Source organism: Jaculus jaculus, chromosome 8 (genome assembly GCF_020740685.1).
Source record: "Jaculus jaculus isolate mJacJac1 chromosome 8, mJacJac1.mat.Y.cur, whole genome shotgun sequence".
Taxonomy (NCBI): domain Eukaryota; kingdom Metazoa; phylum Chordata; class Mammalia; order Rodentia; family Dipodidae; genus Jaculus; species Jaculus jaculus.
The window spans coordinates 6825354-6846033 of record NC_059109.1 but is presented as its reverse complement, the minus strand read 5'-3'; the positions used below and the strand labels follow the sequence as shown (position 1 = coordinate 6846033).

At 42.0% G+C, this 20680-nt stretch overlaps 1 protein-coding gene and 1 non-coding gene across 7 annotated transcripts in view; one reads left to right on the top strand and one right to left on the bottom strand.

The window, feature by feature from the left end:
- Btbd9 (BTB domain containing 9) overlaps positions 1-20680 on the top strand; it is a 432359-nt gene that overhangs the window by 62110 nt on the left and 349569 nt on the right. For all 6 annotated transcript variants that reach the window (XM_045155929.1, XM_004649530.2, XM_045155925.1 and 3 more), the window contains 2 exons: positions 3398-3617; positions 7448-7567. In XM_045155929.1, coding sequence (XP_045011864.1) covers positions 3398-3617; positions 7448-7567 — 340 coding nt within the window. The remainder of the gene's footprint in view (positions 1-3397; positions 3618-7447; positions 7568-20680) is intronic.
- LOC123463178 lies at positions 13696-13889 on the bottom strand. Its single transcript, XR_006638774.1, has one exon. It is a non-coding gene; the product is annotated as a small nucleolar RNA SNORA73 family (small nucleolar RNA).

Here is a 20680-nt window from a genome sequence, read left to right as displayed (position 1 = left end):
CTAGTGCTTTTTCTATTAAGGCTGAGTTATACTTTGTTTTCTATGTCTCAGGTTTTAGACTTTAGGAAAGAGAACAGCAATTTCTTTTTTTTGCATGTTTATAGCAGAGTGTTATATCAGTGATAGTCTCAGGGTGGCCTCGAACTCACGGTGATCCTCCTACCTTTGCCTCCCAGGTGCTGGGATTAAAAGCATGCGCCACCACACCTGGCTAGGACTTCTTTATTGAGTAAAAGTCAGTGTGTCCTTATGACTGCAAAGCTAAATTATTGGCTAATATTTGTGTGTGTGTGTGTGTGTGTGTGTGTGTGTGTGTACACATGCACATGTGTAAGCATGTGTGTATAAGCTATTCTATTAGGCTGAGTGTTGTGAAAATACTACTGTTACTTTTTGGTTGTGGGTTTTTTTTGTTTGCCTGTGATTTTCCTGTACCTGGTACAGTACCTGAATCAAGATTTATTAAAAATAAATAAATGGCAGAGTGAATTTGTCTCTTGCTTATAAGTTAGAGTTTCAGCCTATCTTACCTGTCACATAAAAATAGTAGTGACAGCAGTGAACCTTTGAAGACTCTGACTTCTTTTACTGTTGTGTCTTCCCAGCTGTAGTTTGTTGTGATGAGGAAATCTTATCTGTCAACCAGGAGGTTCGTAAATCATTTCTAATGTATATTCCTCTGTGGAGGCACTTAGTGCCCATTAGATGTTCACTTATCTCATTAGGTGGTGACCACCTGGGGGCCGAGTCCAGTAAGTGACCAGTACATAAGAGATAGCTTTGGACACTTCTTTAGATGACGGTTTCATTCATCTCTGTGTTTTTTCTTGGAACTTTGCCAAAAGCTACCAAATGCAATAACCGCTTAGGCTATACCAAACTGCTAGACATCTGCTTCATGAAGCATGCATTTTTCCATGGATTTTCTTGCCCAGATCCTTTGTTACTTCCAGTGTGTGTTGAGTACCAGAATTGTGATGTGTGAAAAGTAGGTCCACAAAGAATGGCAAGAAGAGAGAAAGTCATTTAGTGTCACAGTTGTCGGGGAGTATTCTCAGGAGGGAGGACCTGTCCATTCTAGTTAGAAGGTGGGTGCAGAAGATGAGGTAGGTGACAGAATTGGGTAAGAAGATTCCAGTGGGCAGAGAATTAGTCTGGATGCAAATAATCCAAGGGAGTGAATGACCCATCTCCAGCTCCAGGTAACAGAGTCCAATACAGAGATGAGTGAGACCATCAAACAGCTAAAGGAAAGCACAGGATGATTAGCCTGGCACTGCCCAGATCTTGTCACTGTGCAGCCAGGGTGAGTCCAGCTCTGTCTCTCAGCTTTTTCTGTATAATAATAGTTGACTCATTTTTACCCAGCTATGAAGCTTCAAAGTGTATTTTTTTCTTAATGTCTGTAAAATTCATTGTAAATTAAAAGTAAGTTAAAAAGGAGACATAAAGCGTAGAGAAAGGAAGAGGGAAGGATACTTAATAGGTTGATATTGTATATATGTAATTACAATGATTGTAATGGGGAGGTAATATGATGGAGAATGGAATTTCAAATGGGAAAGTGTGGGGGTGGGGAGGGAGGGAATTACCATGGGATATATTTTATAATCATAGAAAATGTTAATAAAAATTAAAAAAAAAAGTGCACAGAAGGCTGGGCGTGGTGGCTCTTTTAATCCCAGCACTTGTGAAGCAGAGATAGAAGATCACTGTGAGTTTGAAGCCAGCCTGGGACTACATAGTAAATCCCAGGTCAGCCTGGACTAGAGTGAGACACCACCTCAGAAAACTAAAGAAAAAAGGGGGGGGGGGCAGGGGCCTGGAAAGATTGCTTAGTAGTTAAGGCACTGCCTGCAAATCCAAAGGACCTTGGTTCAATTCCTCAGGACCCACATTAGCCAGATGCACAGGGTGCTCCATGCCTCTGGAATTTGTTTACAGTGGTTGTAGGCCCTGGTGTGCCCATTCTTTCTCTTTCTCCCTTTCCCTCTGCCTTATTCTCTCTCAAATAAAAATAAATATTTTAAAAGTAAAACGGGCTGGAGAGATGGCTTAGTGGTTAAGCACTTGCCTGTGAAGCCTAAGGATCCCAGTTTGAGGTTCGATTACCCAGGACCCACGTTAGCCAGATGCACAAGGGGGTGCACATGTCTGGAGTTCATTTGCAGTGGCTGGAGGCTCTGGCGTGCCCATTCTCTTTGTCTTTCTCTCTCTCTCACTCTCTGATAAATAAATAAACAAAATTTAAAAATAAAAGAAAAGCTTAAAAAAAGTGCAAAGAATGTTATGATTGCTGTCTACTATCTCATCACATTCCTGCTACTTTGTATTTTCCAAGAGCTTAGTTCTCCACTCAGGATTAAGTTTTCTTTTAAATTCATCATTTAACTATAGATTTTAGAAAATAATTACTTGGAGCTGTTATTTTTATCCACCAAGAGACTTACAGCCTAGTTGCTATGAGAGAATTTCCACTTGTATAAATGTTTTTCACATTGAAGGGACAGATACTCAGGGAATGAGTCTATCAGGAATTCTAGGACAGTACTCAAGTACTCTTGAAATAGACTGTGAGAGAAGACAGGCTTGCAGTAGAAATTTCATTTCTACTTTAGATTTCAGTTATAGTCATTTGAAGCTCTCACCTGGCATGTTATTATGAGCTTGGTACATTTTAGTGCTCAAGCAGCTTATTTTAAGAGAAAAATCAAATGGTGGCACTGGTTTCTGAATCTGAATGCTTGATGTTTCCACCTGCTGCTTGGTCTTGACTTGTGGTGTCAGAATTAGATGCGATGGCTCCATTGGCCGGCAGTGGCACACTTTGTGGCTCTACATTTTATGTCTGGCAAGGAAGGAAAAGTCATTATTTGCCATTGATGTCTGATACGCACAGACCAGAAGCTGTGGTTTGTGCACTGGCTTATAAAGGTCTCACCTCTGGAGTGGAGGTGGCCGCAGGACAGGGCCGGTGTTCGTCTGACTCGGCACATCCTGTTCTGTCGGATATCTGACTGTGCGCTTTGCCTTCAACATGGTCCTCAGTCCAGCTGGCCGTGCTGGTAATCCTGTGCACTGTTACAGTCCCGATGATTAAATTAAAGCTACTAACAGAATGAACTGAGTAGAGCTGGTCTTTTTGTCCTAGTGTATGCTGTTTTTTAGTATTATTGACTCTGTTTTAATGATGTTTAGTTCCAGGCTTTCTGTTGCCATGACGGTGATATTCATTTTAAATTGGATGGCAACTTAAACTGTCCAGACATTCCACATTTTCACAGTTTAAAATTAAATAAGTATACTATAATCAATTAGAATGATAGGATCTTACAACCCACCCCCACACATGTAGAGTAAGTAACACTAACCTTACCTTTTCTATTTTCAATGAAAGTCCCAGAAGAAAACATTGCAACTATGAAGTATGGAGCCCAGGTTGTGAAAGGAGAACTGAAGTCAGCTTTGCTGGATGGGGACACCCAGAATTATGACTTGGATCATGGCTTTTCCAGGCACCCCATTGATGACGACTGCCGCTCAGGCATTGAGATCAAGCTTGGTCAGCCGTCCATCATCAACCACATACGCATTCTGCTGTGGGACCGCGACAGCCGGTGAGGTGCACTGGTGCGGCTAGAGAGAAGCGCACGCTTAGCAGAGAGGACCCCACTTAATGGTCATTGGCTTTGATTTTAGATGTTAATGGCTTTTATTCCTCTAGAAGTTTTGTTCTAGGGGAAAGAATTAAAGATTGTACATCTATTAAAACACACACACACACACACACACACTTTTTTGTCCTTATAAAAGTACTGAACATGTATTTATTGTGGGAAATACAGAAAAGCACAAAAACAATTAGCTCGTAATCTTACCACTATCCATTCCTAAAATATACATGTATCTAGTGTTTCTTTATTATCTCTCTCTCTCTCTCTCTTTCTCTCTCTCTCTCTCTCTCTCTCTCTCTCTCTGTCTCCCTCTACACACACATACAGAAAGAAAGAGAGAGAGAGAGAGAAGACAAACCTGTACATAATTTTACAGAATAAAGATGAGCTATAGCAGGTTGGAGAGATGGTCTAGTGGTTAAAGGCACTGACTTACAAAACCTGACAGCCTGGGTTCAGTTCCCCAGTACCCACATGAAGCCAGACACACAAAGTGGCACGTGCAACTGGAGTTTGTTTGCAGTGGCTGAGGCCCGGAGAGCTCGTACTTTCTGTCTGCCTCTTTCTCTAGGTACCTTCTCCCCCTCAAAAAAAATACCAGAGTCTTTTGAAATTTTCTCTTTCTTTTTTTTTCTCACCTACACTTGAAAATTTTTCTTTTGAGCCAGGAATGGTCTTTCTGAGTTCCCTAGCATGGTCTCAATCCTCTTGCTTCAGCCTCCCAAATGCTGGGACGATGGGTATGTCCTACTTCACCTGATTTTAACTTTATTTTTTAGTTACTACATTGTAAACAGTCTTCCTTTAAAAAGTTTTCTTCTGAAATGTCACTTTTTTTTGTTGTTGTTGTTTTTGAAGCATCGTCTCACTCTAGCCCAGATTGACCTGGAACTCACTCTGTAGTCTCAGGCTAGTCACGAACTCACAGTGATCCTTCTACCTCTGCCTCCTGAGTGCTGGGATTAAAGTTGTGTGCTATCACACCCAATTTCAAATACCACTTTTGAAGTGGTTGGTATAGATATAGATTACCATATAGATGAACATAATTATGTGCTTCCTTACTTTTGGGTATTTTAATTTTTTTTTTTTTTTTGGTTTTTCGAGGTAGGGTCTCACTCTTGTCCAGGCTGACCTGGAATTCACTATGGAGTCTCAGGGTGGCCTTGAACTCACGGCAATCCTCCTACCTCTGCCTCCCGAGTGCTGGGATTAAAGGCGTGCGCCACCACGCCCGGCTCTTAATATTTTTTAATGCATTTTATCCTATGGATAAAGAGATTGTCTTTTAGTCTATGGATAAGTATCTTCAAAACAAAATAAATTTGTGAAAAAATTGGTGGGCTTCCAGCAGGCAGGCCGTTTAGTTTCTCATCAGCTTCAGGGATCTGACTTCTCCCAGCCGCTGCCACGCCTTTCTTTACCCTTTGGCTTCTGGGGCTTGTTCTTTTTTTTTTTTTTTTTTTTTTCCATGCAAGGACAAGGTGCTTTATTTCGGGTTAAGCTCAGTCTCTTGACTTCACCAACGCAGTGGATCCATACAAGAGTAGGGGCTCATGCTTGGTGATCGAGTACAGAGCGGTGCGGGAGACCGGAGTTGAGCAGTCTCACTGCTGCTAATCCCTGCTTAATTTTCATTAAGACTGTATTTCTTGGGTTGGAGAGATGGCTCAGCAGTTAAGGCTGTTGCCTGCAAAGCCTAAAGACCCAGGTTCGATTCCCTGGTACCGATGTAATGCCAGATGCACAAAGTGTCACGTGCATCTAGAGTTTGTTTACAGTGGCTAGAGGTCCTGGTGCTCCCATACACACACGTGCGCGCGTGCGTGCGCACATGCACACACACACACACACACACTCTCTCTCTCACACATACATTTTCTCTGTATTTCTATGCTTGCAAATAAATAAAAAAAAAAATTAAGAAAAGAATATATTTTCTGCCGGGTGTGGTGGCGCACGCCTTTATCCCAGCACTCGGGAGGCAGAGGTAGGAGGATCACCCTGAGTTCGAGGCCACCCTGACACTCCATAGTGAATTCTAGGTCAGCCTGAGCTAGAGTGAGACCCTACCTCGAAAAACTAAAAAAAAAAAAAGAAAAAAGAATATATTTCCTGACTTATATTTTGGTAGATATAATTTGATGTTTAATTGATATGGACATAATTCATATATCTCACTTTCAAGAGTCTCTGATTAATAACAACAATGCAATGAGGCTATATGGTACTTTTATTACTTTTATATAGTAAGCATTCTAAAGGCTTTACATAATTCATTCATGTAATTAATAATGAAGTTGGTACAAAAATAACAAAGGAAAAGGTTAGTATTTTGAAACTGAAAGTAGTTATTATTGTTTCCATGTTGTTAAATATTTATAGGCCATTTTGTTTTAGTATCTGTGTTACATTCACGGGGGACTTAGCTTTATCATGTAAATGTTCTTTTTTGACAGACATTGTTAACATTCTAAGCAAAAGTGAAAAATTCAAAATCTTCAGCCTAAAAGATTCTGATGTGTTGTAAAATTATATTTCACATTACTGTTAACCTGGAGAGGTTCAATAAAAGGTTATAACCAGTTTGAGACTGAGTGGTAAAATGAATGGGAGTTAAGGGGACAGCAGAAAATGAGGGGATGACACAAAATAAGCTGACCTTTTCTGGTCACAACTGTGGGTTGCAGGCTGACATTTATGGTCACCTAAATCTTCCAAGATTGTTCCTGTTGATATTACAGTACAAGTAATAACTGCATCTCAAATTTAAATTTGGCTTATGACAAGGAAATACAGATTTGTTCAGTACAGGGACCAGAATGTAATGGTCTTGAGGAGCTGACCAGGGAGGATGATGGGCTATTTTCATTACTGCCATGTTATTAGCTGGCAAGTTTTAAGTTATACCCAAAAGAAACAGCCTTTATCTCTTTACCCCTGTCATTTATTTCTCCTGCAGGCTGCCTTTAAGTGTAGGATTGTAGGAGACTGAGACATAGCAGGAGATAGGCTGGCTTCTGTGGGGAACCATTCTTCTTTGGCTTTCCTGCTGAAAAGAGAGGGCAGAGTACTCAGGCTCAAGACCATGGAAGGAGAGGGTACTCCATCTATTTCTCTATTTCTTTTTTAAAAGTTTTTGTTTATTTTTATCTATTTATTTGAGAGCAACAGACAGATGAGAGAGAAAGAGGCAGATAGATAGAGAGAGAATGGGTGCACTAGGGCCTCCAGCCAATGTAAATGAACTCCAGATGCGTGTGCCCCCTTATGCATCTGGCTTACGTGTGTCCTGGGGAATCGAGCCTTGGACCAGGGTCCTTAGGCTTCACAGGCAAGTGCTTAACTGCTAAGCCATCTCTCCAGCCCTGCTTCTCTATTTCTGTTCTGTTTCTCTCTTCTTTTTTTCCATTCCTTTCTTTCTTACCTTCTCTTCTCCCTCTCTCATTCCCTCCATCTGGGCTTTATGAATCTGCTAATGTGGGATGGCCCAGGCATCCTAGTCATATTTTTGAAAACAAAAATATATCTTGTATGCTCCCTTCTTCTTAAGCCATTTATGATTGGGCAAGTCAGACAGACACACTGAGAAGTAATTTTAGTGAATTGGTAACTTATGGTATAGAGTTATGTACAGCTTTCATTGTTACCTGAATTTGATAAAGTTTTTCATTATGTAGAAAATATGATTAGTGCATTCTATATTTTTAGTAACTTTTACTGTTTTAAGTTTTATAATATTACTATAATATACGTTTCCTTTTATCTCATAGATCCTATTCCTACTTTATTGAAGTGTCAATGGATGAGCTTGATTGGATCAGAGTGATAGATCATTCACATTATCTGTGCCGATCTTGGCAGAAGTTGTACTTTCCAGCCCGTGTCTGCAGGTTAGTTCTCGTGGTTAATAAATGCTTTTTATTTTTATTTAAGGTGATTTGAACTTTAAGAAGAAGATTGCATTTTTTATATCTTACAAAAGAAGTGTTTGTCAGGATATCAACTATTAAAAAAGTCCTTAGGGGAAAAGTTATATAGATGCCTTAGTATTTAGAATGGACCATTCAACATGTCTTGTACCATATTTCTGTGTAGAAATATGAAGAGTATGATGAGAAAGACATGAGAAGTGGAACTGCTTTATAAACTCCATGTTACACATTGAAAAAATTATAGTTGGGAGGGAGGTTCTTCCCATGAGAGCTGGGAGATACATTTTGGAGGCTTTCCTGGCAGTGTCCTGTTGCATTTTAAATGCCAGTATACATGTTCTGGAAACCTGTATCCTTTCTTCAGGTCAGTGGCTGTCAAGTGGGGCTGAGGCTGAGGCATGGGAAGCTCATTGGCAGGCTCCAGACTGGCATCCTGCCTTCCACCACAGCACTCAGCTGTTACTGTTGATGGGCTTCAGTCCCAGATGAGGGTGTGTGTTAACCAGTGTGGAAAAGCTTCTGTTATAATATTTTACATTCACCCTGTAGGTATCATACATCATTTAAACTTTCTGAGCTTTAGCAAATCCTGTACAAGTTAATGAGTTTGGGAGATAGGAAAGTGCTTGAAGGCCTCTTAAATTCTGTAAGTTTGTTCTTTTGTGGTTTACCTGCTAGAAATTGTCCTGGGATATTATTTACCTTCAAGACAAGAGATCAAAGGAGGAAACTGGTAGGTTCATATGGTGAAGTGTGGCGGGAAGATAACAGAAGGGATATGGTGGGCATAAAGCACAGAGACATGGTGGGCATAAAGCACAGAGACCTTCTTCCCTGCCCACATGTGACCCTTCCCCCATCAGCTCTCTGTTGTGGCTGATGTGGACCAGATGAGAGTGTTACATGGCTGTGAGTCTCCTGGTCAGGAGCTGTAACTGGTGACTTACGGCATGACAGTGTAAAGATGAATGCTTCCCTCCGGCACAGGAAACTCCACAAAACCTTTGGGCCTAGTAGTATACTAAGAAATGCTGTCTGCATTTTTTATAGGTATGACTGGACACAGTGTTGTTACACTGGGATCATCATGTTTGAAAGTGAAGGAAACCAATTGCATTTCCTCAAAGAGGGACCAAAGTGTCTTAGATTGGTGGTTTCTCTTTTATCAGAGAATTTTTAAATGGATTAAAATAAAAAGGGACAGAGGTAGGAGTTTAAGTCCCTCATTCCCCCACCTGCACTACGTAGTGACCATAGTGAATTCCAGGTCAGCCTAGGCTACCATGAGACCCTATCTTGAAAAACTAAAATGAATTAAGAATTAAAAAAAAAATGAGGAGGGACAAGAAAGTGAGTGAAGATTCCATATCTCAGAGCTTTCTAGGGACATTTGAAAATGACAGAGGGTTGACATGGAGGAGATCAAGTCTGCATTGACTAAGGTTATTATGGTCATGCCGATTAAAACATAAGCAGTGTGACAGTCAGAGTCTGATATAGACCGAAGGGCTGTGCTTTTGTGTTTTATTTGAAACAATAGGAAGGTGACTCCCAGGACTAGTAATGAGTGTGATCCCAGCCATGGCAGTCACTGCGCTTTACCCAAGTGATGGCTCCAGCTGTAAGGAGGGAGACCTCCTTCAGTTTAAATCTCTAGCTTTTAGAAGACATATATTTCCTTGCTCATAAGTGAGCAGTTTTACTTTTCCTTCATTTTGTGTGTCTTGTTTGTGCATGGCTTTGCCAGGACAGTTTTGTTTAGAGCCTGGCTGCATTCATGGTACCAGCTTTTATTTTCTTATATAAAGCTTGAGGCTGAAGAAAAACTGAGTGGTGGTGTTAGAGATGGTGATAGCAAGAAAGCAGAGGCATCTTGCTTTCCAAATTAGTAAGAAATTAAAAAAAAAAGAATAGTGTTAGGGATGGAGAGATGATTTAGCAGTTAAGGAGCTTGCCTGTGAAGCCTAAGGACTCGTGTTCAACTCCCCACGTCCAGTGTAAGCCAAACGCACAAAGTGATGCAAGCGCACAGCTGCCATGTGCATCTGGAGTTCGATAGCAGTGGCTGGAGGCCCTGTCATGCCATTTCTCTCTCTCTCTCATTCTTGCTCTCTCACATAAAAATTTAACAGTTTTATCATATTATCTACATATTCCTTCATAAATTCTGCCTTTTATAATGGGTCAGAGTTCTGATGCTATTTTTATGACTCTTAAGAATGCTGATGATATAAGGGCGTCTTCACACTTCCTCAGTCATTCTTGAAACCATAAGCAGTGTTCTAAGCACACTTCCTTCTTCCAGAAAGCCATTTTATTTCCTTGGCATGCGAGGGCTCAGTTTGCATTATATTAATTTGTATATTTGTATGTCACCTTTCTCCATTGTCCATTGCATGTTTTTCTTGTCTCTGATACTAAAATTATAAGTTATTAGTCATGGAGTATGGATTATAATCTTTTAGTGTTTTTTAAAAAAATAGTACTCAGACGGTGACCTTGTAAGCAGTATGAATTTCATGTGTTAAGACACCAATTATGTAATGATGAAACAGTGGATTCAACATTCATATGTACATATATTCATTGGTTCATCTTATTAGTGTATTCATTAAGAGAGTGTCAGTGGTGGCAAACTCCCTGGATGCACTACTTTTTTTGCTAAGATTTTTCTTCAGGAATCTGAATTTTGAGGTTGATATTAAAGATTAGGAATGACATATATTGATGATTTCAGCTTTTGATACAATTCCAACTGTAATACTAATAAATTTATGTATTATATTCATGTCCTATGAATTGGGGAACCAGTGATGAGCCATGTCTCTTTCTGAAGCTAAGCAAGGCTATGTACACCAGCCTGTCCCCTTGCTAGCTTCATCTCCCCCTTCCCTGCAAGTCCCGTGCCTCTCTGAGCCTGCTGCCTCATCCCTAGAGAGCAGGAGCAAAACCCTCTTCCTGCACTTGACTTTGACAGTTAAATGACAAGCACTAAGGGTTGGAGAGATGGCTCAGCAGTTCAGGCAGGTGCCTGCAGAGCCTAATAACTCTGGTTTAATTCCCCAGGACCCACGTAAGCCAGATGCACAAAGTGGCGCATGTGTCTGGGGTTTGTTTGCAGTGGTTGGAGGTCCCGATGTACCCATTCTGTCTCTGTCTTACCCTCCCTTCCTTCCTCTCTCTCTGCTTACAAATGATAAATCAATAAGTGACAAGCACTGAGCATGTGGCTGGTGAAAGCATAGTTTTGAGATTCTCAATTGGTGCTTGACCTTCAAAGCAAGTCAGCCTCTTTGGCCACAGTGGCCTGTGGGTGTTAATATAAGGTCTGATACAGCCAGGTCTGTTGCATACTTTGTATTGTCACTCCATACACTGCAGTCCTACACCTGCCTTAAATAGTTACCTGACAACCTCTTTTATTTTGTATGTTTCCAGTAATTTTTATATCTTGTTTTTGGTAAAGCATCTTTGTAGTTTGGTAGACTATGCAGCGTTCCCTTGGTTCCGCTGTTCGTGTACCTTGTGTGGCATAATCCAGTCCCCGTGCACCCTGCAGACAGTGGGCGTCATCTAGTGGTGCTGGGTGTTGGGCGTTAAAGCTAGAGTGCTTGCTTCTCGACGGTGAGTGGAGGGAAATGATGTACTCTTCCTGATGTGCTGTGTGGTAACTGCGGTCTGTTCTATATAACCACAGGCTCAGCCACTCCCTCCCTGGTCCCCAGCTAGAGAAGAACAATGAGGACTTGCCAGTTTACATACAAACTTACACATACTTAGAACAAACCATCCTATGTCTTGTTGTCCTTCTCTTTCTTAGGAAAAAAATTTTTGCTTTGCCCTTATCGGCAAGCTTGAATTGTCTTAAGCTCTCTCCCAGTCTTTTCTGGGGTTTCCTTAAGTGGGAGGGGCTACGACTGAGTACCCTGGCTTTTTTTTTTTTTAATGACTTCTAGCCATTTCTCATCATGGTTGATTTAACTGCTGTGTGATATTGCTAAGACATGAGAACACTTGGTAACATTGTTTTGGTCTTAGTGTGTTTTGTATTGCTGTAACAATATAAGTGAGTCTGGAAACTGTAAGTGGGGAGCTGGGGGTCAGGATTATGATCACTGCAAAGCTTAAGTCACATGGTTCTGGCATCTGGTGGGTGCCCCTCTGGCTGTGATGCAACATGGTGGGGAAGTGGAAAGAAGGCTGAGCGTGGTGGCACACCCCTTTAACCTCAGCACTTGGGAGGCAGAGGTAGGAGGATTGCTGTGAGTTCAAGGTCATCCTGAGACTATATAGTGAATTCCAGGTCAGCCTGGGCTAGAGTGAGACCCTACCTTGAAAAACAAAAACAAACAAGAAAAAAAAAAAAAAAAAGGAAGTGGAAAGAGGAATGGCCATGCCCTGTGTGATGGCTATGCCCTGTGTGGAAGAGGCCATGCACCTCAGGTTGCCTTACTTCATAGCATTCCACTCTTGTGAGGGTTAGCCCAATCCTGTGAGAATGCTGTTAGTCCTCTCCAGGGTGTTGTGTCCACAATCTGATCACTTTCTGTTAGACTTTAGCCTTTGAAGATCCATCTTTATATGTTCCACTGGGAACCAAGCTTCCAGCACATAAATCTTAGGGAGTTGTGCTCAAGCAGTCTTTAAGCCATAGTCTTCCTTGGTTGGTAGTTGCAGTTACACATGTGATCTTAGTGTAAAATGTGGGAGCTGAGGGAGAGGAATATAGGTCCTGGGGAATTGAACCTGGATCCTTAGGCTTTGCAGGCAAGCATCTTAACCACTAAGCCATTTCTCCATCCCCTGAATGTTTTAATTACTGTAGTTTTCCTTTCTTCCTTATTCCTGTTTTCTTAGGAGAAATTGTAGTGTGTCAGACACACCCTAGGAAAAGGAAGTGTATTGTAGAGCTTCTGCCAGCTTGTCTTCTGGTCTCCAGGGCCACATTACAGGCCTTAGGAGATGATGAACATATCACCAGCCTGGCTCTGTGTGGTTGTTTGAATATATGGCCCTCAATATATCCAGTGTTTTATTAGTTTTTAGTTTGTAACTGCAGCCACCTTGCTAGAGGCAGTGTCACTGAGTAGATTTTAGGGTCCAGCCCTAAGGTGTGGTGGTGGGTTTGGAATTCCAATCCAAAGATCCATGCAAAGTGTGCTGTATGGCTTTTGGCTTTTGGGCTTGTGGCTTCTCTCTCTCTCTCTGCATGGTCCTTTAAGAGGAGGCCAACTTCTGCCATTATGGAACTTCCCCTGGATCCATAAGCCTTAATAAATATCCCTTCCTCCATCACTGTGTCTGCCTGGTCTGGAAGTTCATCTCAGCAAACCTGAAGCTGTCTGCTGCACTCTGTTTTTACTTAGAACAAGACAATTAGGCATGCTTCTCCAGCTAGTGTCACATTTGTCTTCATTTATTTTTCTGTTTATTCAGTCATCACTTACTCATTCAGCAAATAAGCATCCACTCTGGTACCTATCATACTTGATACTGAGGCCGTAACTCTGAAGAATACTAGGACTTCTGCTTTCACTGATTGGGAGCAACACACACTCAAACAAATCTATGGGAACACACCTGCTAATCATAAGTGGTGTGAGGGTGGTGCTGTGGTCGAGGGGAGCAGGAGTACCTTTAAGTAAGGTAGGCAGGGAGGTGGTGGTGGAGGCTGTATGAAAGGACTTAGGACAGAATTTGGTGTATAGTGGCTGTTACTCAGAGTAGCTGGTCTTCTGTAGGAGGCCTCATTAGGTGAGCACTAAAGCTGTACTGTTTGTTGGTATAAGGCACTTTAATCTCTTTTATTGCCAGCATACATTCCAGTCCTCCTCATCCCTGCTGTCATTAGATACAGCATAATTTTTTTCACCCATTCTCATTAGATTATAGTGCCTCCACAGTGCTGTAGATCTAAGAGACACGCAGCAAATGAGAAAATAAGCATGGCTGTTTGCGGAAGAGTTCTCTCCCTGCCATATTAGTAGTTGAGAAATCCAGAGTGTCCTCTTCCATTCCTCCTTTGATCTCTTCACCTGCCTTGTTCCTAACTGAGTGCCGATATGTTTTACATTGTTTACTTTTTACATTGTTTCTTGTGTAGTCTGCTTCCTTAGCATTGTCCACAGGACTCTTGAGAAGTGGGAATACGCAGGTGCAAGGCTCAGCTTCACCTCCAACACTGTGCAGAGGGGCTGTTGATCACGGGCCAGAGCCCTGTGCTCCAGTACGCCTCCCGGACAGAGCCCGCTGAGAGTGACTCATGGCATACCCGCGTTGGACACAGACTGACTTTTAAAGGTGCACACTCCGCCATAATTCAGCAGTTCACTGTGAAGTTTAGAATCCTGTGAAGTCTTTCCTTTTTCCTTGTGACTGGAAAGCCTCAACTGAAGAAGCACCTTCTTCAGATGTGAAAGAAGCAGGAAGAGCCTCACCTTACATGAGGTAATCATGTTAATTCCCAGTACTTTGAGTTGCTCCTCTGCCCACAACTTGGATCTTCTAATTGAACCAATATAGGGCAAGCCTGCACACTGAGGAAACAATTTCTTCTAAGACTGCAAAGCAAAATGTAGCCACACGGTGGCACTAAATTATAGCAGTTACTTAGAGCCAATGAGAATTTCAAATTACTTTTTCTTAATAAGATCATATTTAAATGTAAGTTGTTCTGAAGTCTGTGATTTGTGAAATAACACGTGAGACTACTTGTACTGCCTAAGTGTTCTGCTGATGTGGAACATTAATTATGCCCATAGTCCATAGACGTCCACTCAGGTGCCAGTGAGCTCCTAAGCACTGGGGACATGTGGCTTCCCAAGTATAGCTATTCAAACTGCTTACGAATAAACTATTTGGACCTTCTTTTGGAGCTTTAGAGTAAACACGAGTGTAACCTAAACGAGGCAGACTCACTGAATATTTATGAGGAGTCAGGAACAGAAGAGAGGAGGACTGAAGATAAAGAAGGGAGGAGCCTCATGGTTGTCACTATTGGTTGGGTCAGTCATATCCTCTCCTCTGGTGTGGTTCCCATTGTAGCCTGAATGGAGGAGATACCACTACCTTCATTTCACACATGAAGAAATTGAGCATCTGGATTACTGAACTTGTAACCGAATCTGTCTGACTCCAGTCTTGTACTCCATTGATGACAGGAGGTCAAGAAACAGCTCTGCTGGGCAGCTTGGTGGCCGAGCCTTAGTATGCGGAAGTCCCTGGGTTCAGAAAAGCAAAACCAAGACAAACCAGACAGAACCAGCGAGGGGAAGGGAGCAGGAGCTCTGCTTTAGTTCTAGGAGCCATGGCGTGGGGAGGAAACTCTGGCTGCTTGTTTGGGAGGAGCAGTTTCCTGGGATGCCATGAGGCTTGTTGTGAACAAATGCTACTCTCTAATCCTGCTGGCCACAGTCTCCCAGACTACAAGCACATTCTGGCTAGTGAGGGTATGAGTAGTTGGGGAAGTTTTCTTTTAAAATGTTCCAAAGAGTGTGTAACAGTCCTTTACCTAGCCCTCCCTGTCAGTGTGTCAGGAGAGCTGTGAACGCTCCTGTTTCTGAGTCTCCGTAAGGTCACACACAGACCCTGATCTTCTCATACCCTGCCTTGCTGTGCTCTGGCTATGTGCTTAGCATGTGTCCTGAAATCTGTCTGCACAAGCACTCTTCACATCCTGAGTAGCTTTGTCTTTAAGCTGGGAAATTATTATTTTCATCTGGAATCTTCACTAGAGGGGAAAATGCCACTACCAAACAGAGACAGAAAGAAAACCCCTCCTAACCACCGTGCTCCATTTTCAGTGAGACCTTTGAGAATTGGCTGTAAGTCATTCAGTTGAATCCATGCATTTTTGTTTTGTTTTGTTAAAGGATAATAACATGTTGAGCTCCTTTTGTGTGTAGGGGGGACATGAAAAAATAGGTCGGGGTGTTCTTTTTTCTTTGGGTTTTGTTTTATAATCATAGACTATGAAGATGATGTTGATGGCACTAATGAGCTGTAATTATTACCACAAACAGCAGTTGTCTGACTTTCATTCTGGAAGGGCAAGGACTATATTTGGTTTTGCTAATGTTGCTTCCCGGGCAGTCAGCTCTGGAGTTCAGACGGCCCCTTCCCCAAGCCTCACCAAGCCTCCTTTTCCTTATGTCCCATCGCAGCACTACTTTATCACTCAGGGGTTTACTTGCTCAGAAATGGTAGCAGTTACCTTCTCATTGCTGGGACAAAAGACCCACACAGAAGCAGCTTGTGGAATGAAAAGGGCTGAGGCCATTACGGCTCGGGTAGCATGGTAGGAGCAGGAAGCTGGCTCACATTCTCACATCAGGGAGGAAGTAGCGTGAGAAAAAGCAGAAAGTGGGCTGGGCTGTCCTACCTCAAGGCCCACCCCAAAGGACACACTTACTCCAGCAAAGCCCCACTGCCTAAAGGTTCCATAACTTTCCAAAACAGCACCACCAGCTGGGGATGAAGCATTCAGATACTAGTGCCTACAGGGGACATTTTACATTGAACCCACCACAGACATATTCGTGCCTGACAGACCTGCTGAATATCTGCTCTACTGCAGGTGCCAAGATGTGGAATTTTATAACATACCAAGAATGTCAATCTTCTAAAACTTGATGCAGCACAATATGATAGTGACAGTGATAAAGACATAGAGGGTATGCAGCCCGTAACTATGTTGTTCCTACTGCAGAGAGGGTTTGAACTGTGTCTTAGAGACCAAAAGGTCAGGCAGGGATAAGGGATTGAAGAAAGCATGTTCTGTGCAGTCAGCACACTTGGCACGGGCAGACTGCATGGGCTTGACCGGGTCTGAACCCTCACTCTTAAGCTCTCCCTCGTTGGGTCCTTCTGTTTCTTTAGCCTTATCCATAGTTTTTAGGAAAAATGCCCTTTTGGTGCGTCGCCAGTCAAAATGACCTATTTATGTTTTACGCACACACTCCTCCTACCTGTGTCCATCAGGCCCAGGATACATATGAATGACAGTCTTCTATTTCTGTGTTGCCTTGTGTAACTGTGTCAGATATCTGGGGCTTTTGGGTTTTAAAGTTATGCTTTTAAAATCTTCTTTTCTCAAGATGAAACAACTCTCTATGAAGAATTGTAAATTGGGTTAATTGTCAAAGAGAATATTGAAAATTTTGAGAAGTGAAGGCAAGTCCTTCTTTTGGAGCAAACATATGAGCTGATATGGCTTTTCCTTAGAGGAATCTATTTTTGTCAGTCCTTCACTGTGGGGTGTGTGTCATTATCTCTTTGGGGATCTGGTTTAGAATCTGTTCTCCCAATACTTGCTAATATTTAGGAAATCTGGAACCAGCAAGCTCTGTACATAATGGATCAGCATGTCTGTTGAATAGAAGGCAAAACCTCCCAGGGTGCTGGTCTCCAGGAGTAAGCTGGGGTCCTCTAGCATGCTGTGCATGAGTTAGGGGCAGAAGTGAGTTGTGGAATTCATGGAACTGCCTGGGATCTGTTTCCCGACCTTCAGCTCAACTTCTGAGTGGCTGAGAAAATGGCATTGGGGGTAAAATTCACTAACTTCAATTTTGGGAAGACAAAGAAGCTAGAAGGACTCAGATTTAGTTTATTATTATTATTATTATTTTATTTTGGTTTTCCAGGGTAGGGTTTCACTGTAGTCCAGGTGTACCTGGAATTCACTATGTAGTCTCAGGGTGGCCTTGAACTCACGGCAGTCCTCCTACCTCTGCCTTCTGATTGCTGGGATTAAAGGTGTGTGCCACCATGCCCAGCCCAGGATACGGATTTATTGTGAATTACTTAGTCACATTACTTGGGAAATGGTAATCCAAAGGGATGTTGGGGATGCAGCGAATAATTCTCAGTGGAGGGCTAGGCCTGGATACATTGAGATGTCACCCCACACTGCTTGGCAGTGATTGCTCTGACCTTTCATAGTGCTTATAGCTTGACTCGCCCAATTTAGCCATTAATTATATAATATGTCCTGTGCATTTTTCTAATTATTCTGTGGCTCCTGGGCTTAGCTTTATATTCCTTTGGTAGCAATTGCTCACCAGGATCTTGATTCTCTTTATCTTCTAACATCCTTGAAAGCAGATACCTAGATAATAATCATTTCTTCCCCCACTGGAAAATACTTTTTTAACATTGCTTGGTTTCCTCCCCGCCTCCCCCACACTATTGGAAGGAGATACTAAGGAAAAAGATTTTTAGTGTTTCTTTCTACAGAAATATGTTTAAAGAGATCTGTGTGCACAAGTCCCATGGCTAATAAAATCATCAACCCTTTCTCAGTGATTGTTATAGATGATACAAGTTCCCTACATCAGGTTGCTCTCTGTGGGTATAAGGTTAGCTCAGGGGAGAATGGACCAGCAGTAAAACCAGATTGCTTGTCGGCTGCTAAAAATTCTGGGCTGAGTGCCAGACTTGGTTCACCTTCTAAAAATTCATCTCCCAGTATGAAAATAGAGGGCTTGATCCCTGCAAGGAATGGTGGTAGCAGGAATAGTTGGACTTCCTCAGCCCAAATGCTTTACGGATGCAAAGGACAGTGGGGAAGTGAGTCCCTGGGAGGCTGTCTTTGACCTCATTTAAGAGCTACAATATTTTCTTTAGCAGTCTTCCTTCATTATGTTTCAAATTATAATTTCATAAGTTAATAATTGTTCTTCCAAATAATGTGGGTCATATGTACACATGATACGTTTGGCCTGATGGGAAGCTATAGGTTTAATTTCTGATAGCCATAGAAATTCTGTGCACATTAGAAAGCTATTAGGATATAACAGCTGTTTTAGTTCATTTTGCCCTGCAAAAGAAATGCGATGCAGACTAAAATGATCAGTAATTATGTATTTTGAAAGCTAAACCTGTAGTTATAGAAAGAACTAATTTACACATTAGATACTGATAAACTACAGTGTGCTGTGAGTTTGAAAGTTACTGTGATCTCCTCTAAGACTATGAAAGCAAATCTGTGCCAAAGACATTTCCCTCTTTGGTAGGCCTCCTCTCCTCGCCCATTGTCATTTCAGAGTTGCAAGCCAACAAAACCTGCTGCTATTTTTCTAAAGAAAAAAATCGAGACGGACTGTTAAAGGGAATAGGATTTAGAAGGGTTTTATTTTATGTCTGTTGATCAGTAACGACCATCTGCCTTCCATTTAATGTCGTAGAAGCATGCATGCGTTTCCCAGTTCTGAGCAGATGATGTGCATGGTTTGTTGAGATATATGTGTATCGTGTGTATGTGTGTGTGTGTGCACGTATTTTATATATATATATACACACACACACCCCTAAAATGCTTAAAATCACTCTTGAAGTGTAAAACAGATAATGAGCCTCCATTTTATGCTAATTGGCACATTCAGCTCTTGTACCTGAAACAAAAGCCCACAAGAACACTGGTTTCCTTTCTACCTTAGAATCAGCACTAACTGGCTGTCAACAAATATTTTGATTAAACACTTGTCTTTATTGGGGAACTTTGGGGCACATTCTTTTTGTAAACATATTGTTTTCTTTGATTTCAAGGGACATGTTTTCAGTGTGATTCATGAACATATCACACCGGCAAACTGTCAAACACAAAATTTATTTTTCTCTGTAAGCTTCTTCATTTCTTTTAACCCATTGATTTCTCCAGAGCAAAAATATACTTAGGACCAATATTCCAGCTTGGTATGTTTGCTAGAAAAGTGTGTAAGTCAGCTTAATTGAACTGAAAAAATGAAAGGTATAGATTCATAAACTTGTTTTGTGATATTTTTAAAGAAGACTTAACAGTTTCTCTTATAATTTTAAAATACATTTTGACTATAGAAAATTTATTTATATTTCTTGTATTTTTCCTAAGTGTAATTGCACGTACACATGTTGCTTATAAACAGGGTATATAGTGGCCAAAGAGTGTTTGACAATGTGTTCAACATCTGTAGCCATCAGGGACATGCAGATTGCAACTGCTTTGAGATTCCATCTCTGCTCAGACACATTGGCTATCATGAAGAAAACAAAACACCCTGTGAGCAGAGGAGGTAGCCCTCATTAAGAGGTGGGTGAGGAGGCCAGGTGTGCTGGCTGAAAGACAATATGAGAGGAAGAGACTAAAGCTCAAGGCATAGACCAGTGCTTGCTTTGCAAACTTGACTTGGCTTCCATGATCCTCTGTGTAGCTGCCTCCTCTCCCAGGCCCTGACAAGGTGGGTGTGCATGTGCTTACTTCTGCCTGTCCTCTAACTCAGAGAAGGTTAGTGGAGCTGTGCTCTTAAGGCTGGAAAGATGCCTGATGCTGAGCGGCGGGATGCTTGCAGGTGACATAGGCCCGGCCCTCACACTTTGTCCCTTTGCCCTGTTCCTTGGCTTCTCCCTCGATGTTTCCTCATGTCTTCTGTCTGTTTTCTTGGCCTTGAGAACTCCATGGCAGCAAAGTCTTTGTTTTGTTCAGTATGTGCACTGAAACACTGTGCCTGTCATCTAGCAGATGCCCAGTAAAGTTAGGGATTGAAGGAAAAGATGTGCTGAAAGGAGTTGGGGCTAGTGATGCTAACACTTGTAGTTCCGTGACTTATTACTCGTCTCACCATCCTCATGGCCTCAGCTGTTTGAACTGCGAAACAGATCATCTCTACTTCAGTGGGTTGTGAGAATCAGCATTCAGTGGGATTGCCTTTGCAAAGCATCTGGCCTGCAGCGGGTATGCCAGGAAAGCGTCATCCTTTTCTTTTGATCCAAGGGAATCAAGAAGGACTCTCAGCCCCAATTCTACTGATGCAACTGGCTCCTGACCCTGTCTGCTCTTTCGGTTCTTAGCTCCCTAGGAAGTGGGAGGCTTTCAGTCACAGTGAGTGAGTGTTCATAGTAAGAATTGCGTATTATGAACTGTGTTTGGTTTTTTGAGGTAGGGTCTCACTCTAGCCTAGGCTGACCTGGAATTTACTATGGAGTCTCAGGGTGGCCTCAAACTCAATGGCAATCCTCCTACCTCTGCCTCCAGAGTGCTGGGATTAAAAGTGTGTGTCACCATGCCCGGCTCGTGAAGTGTTTTTATTACTATTAAGA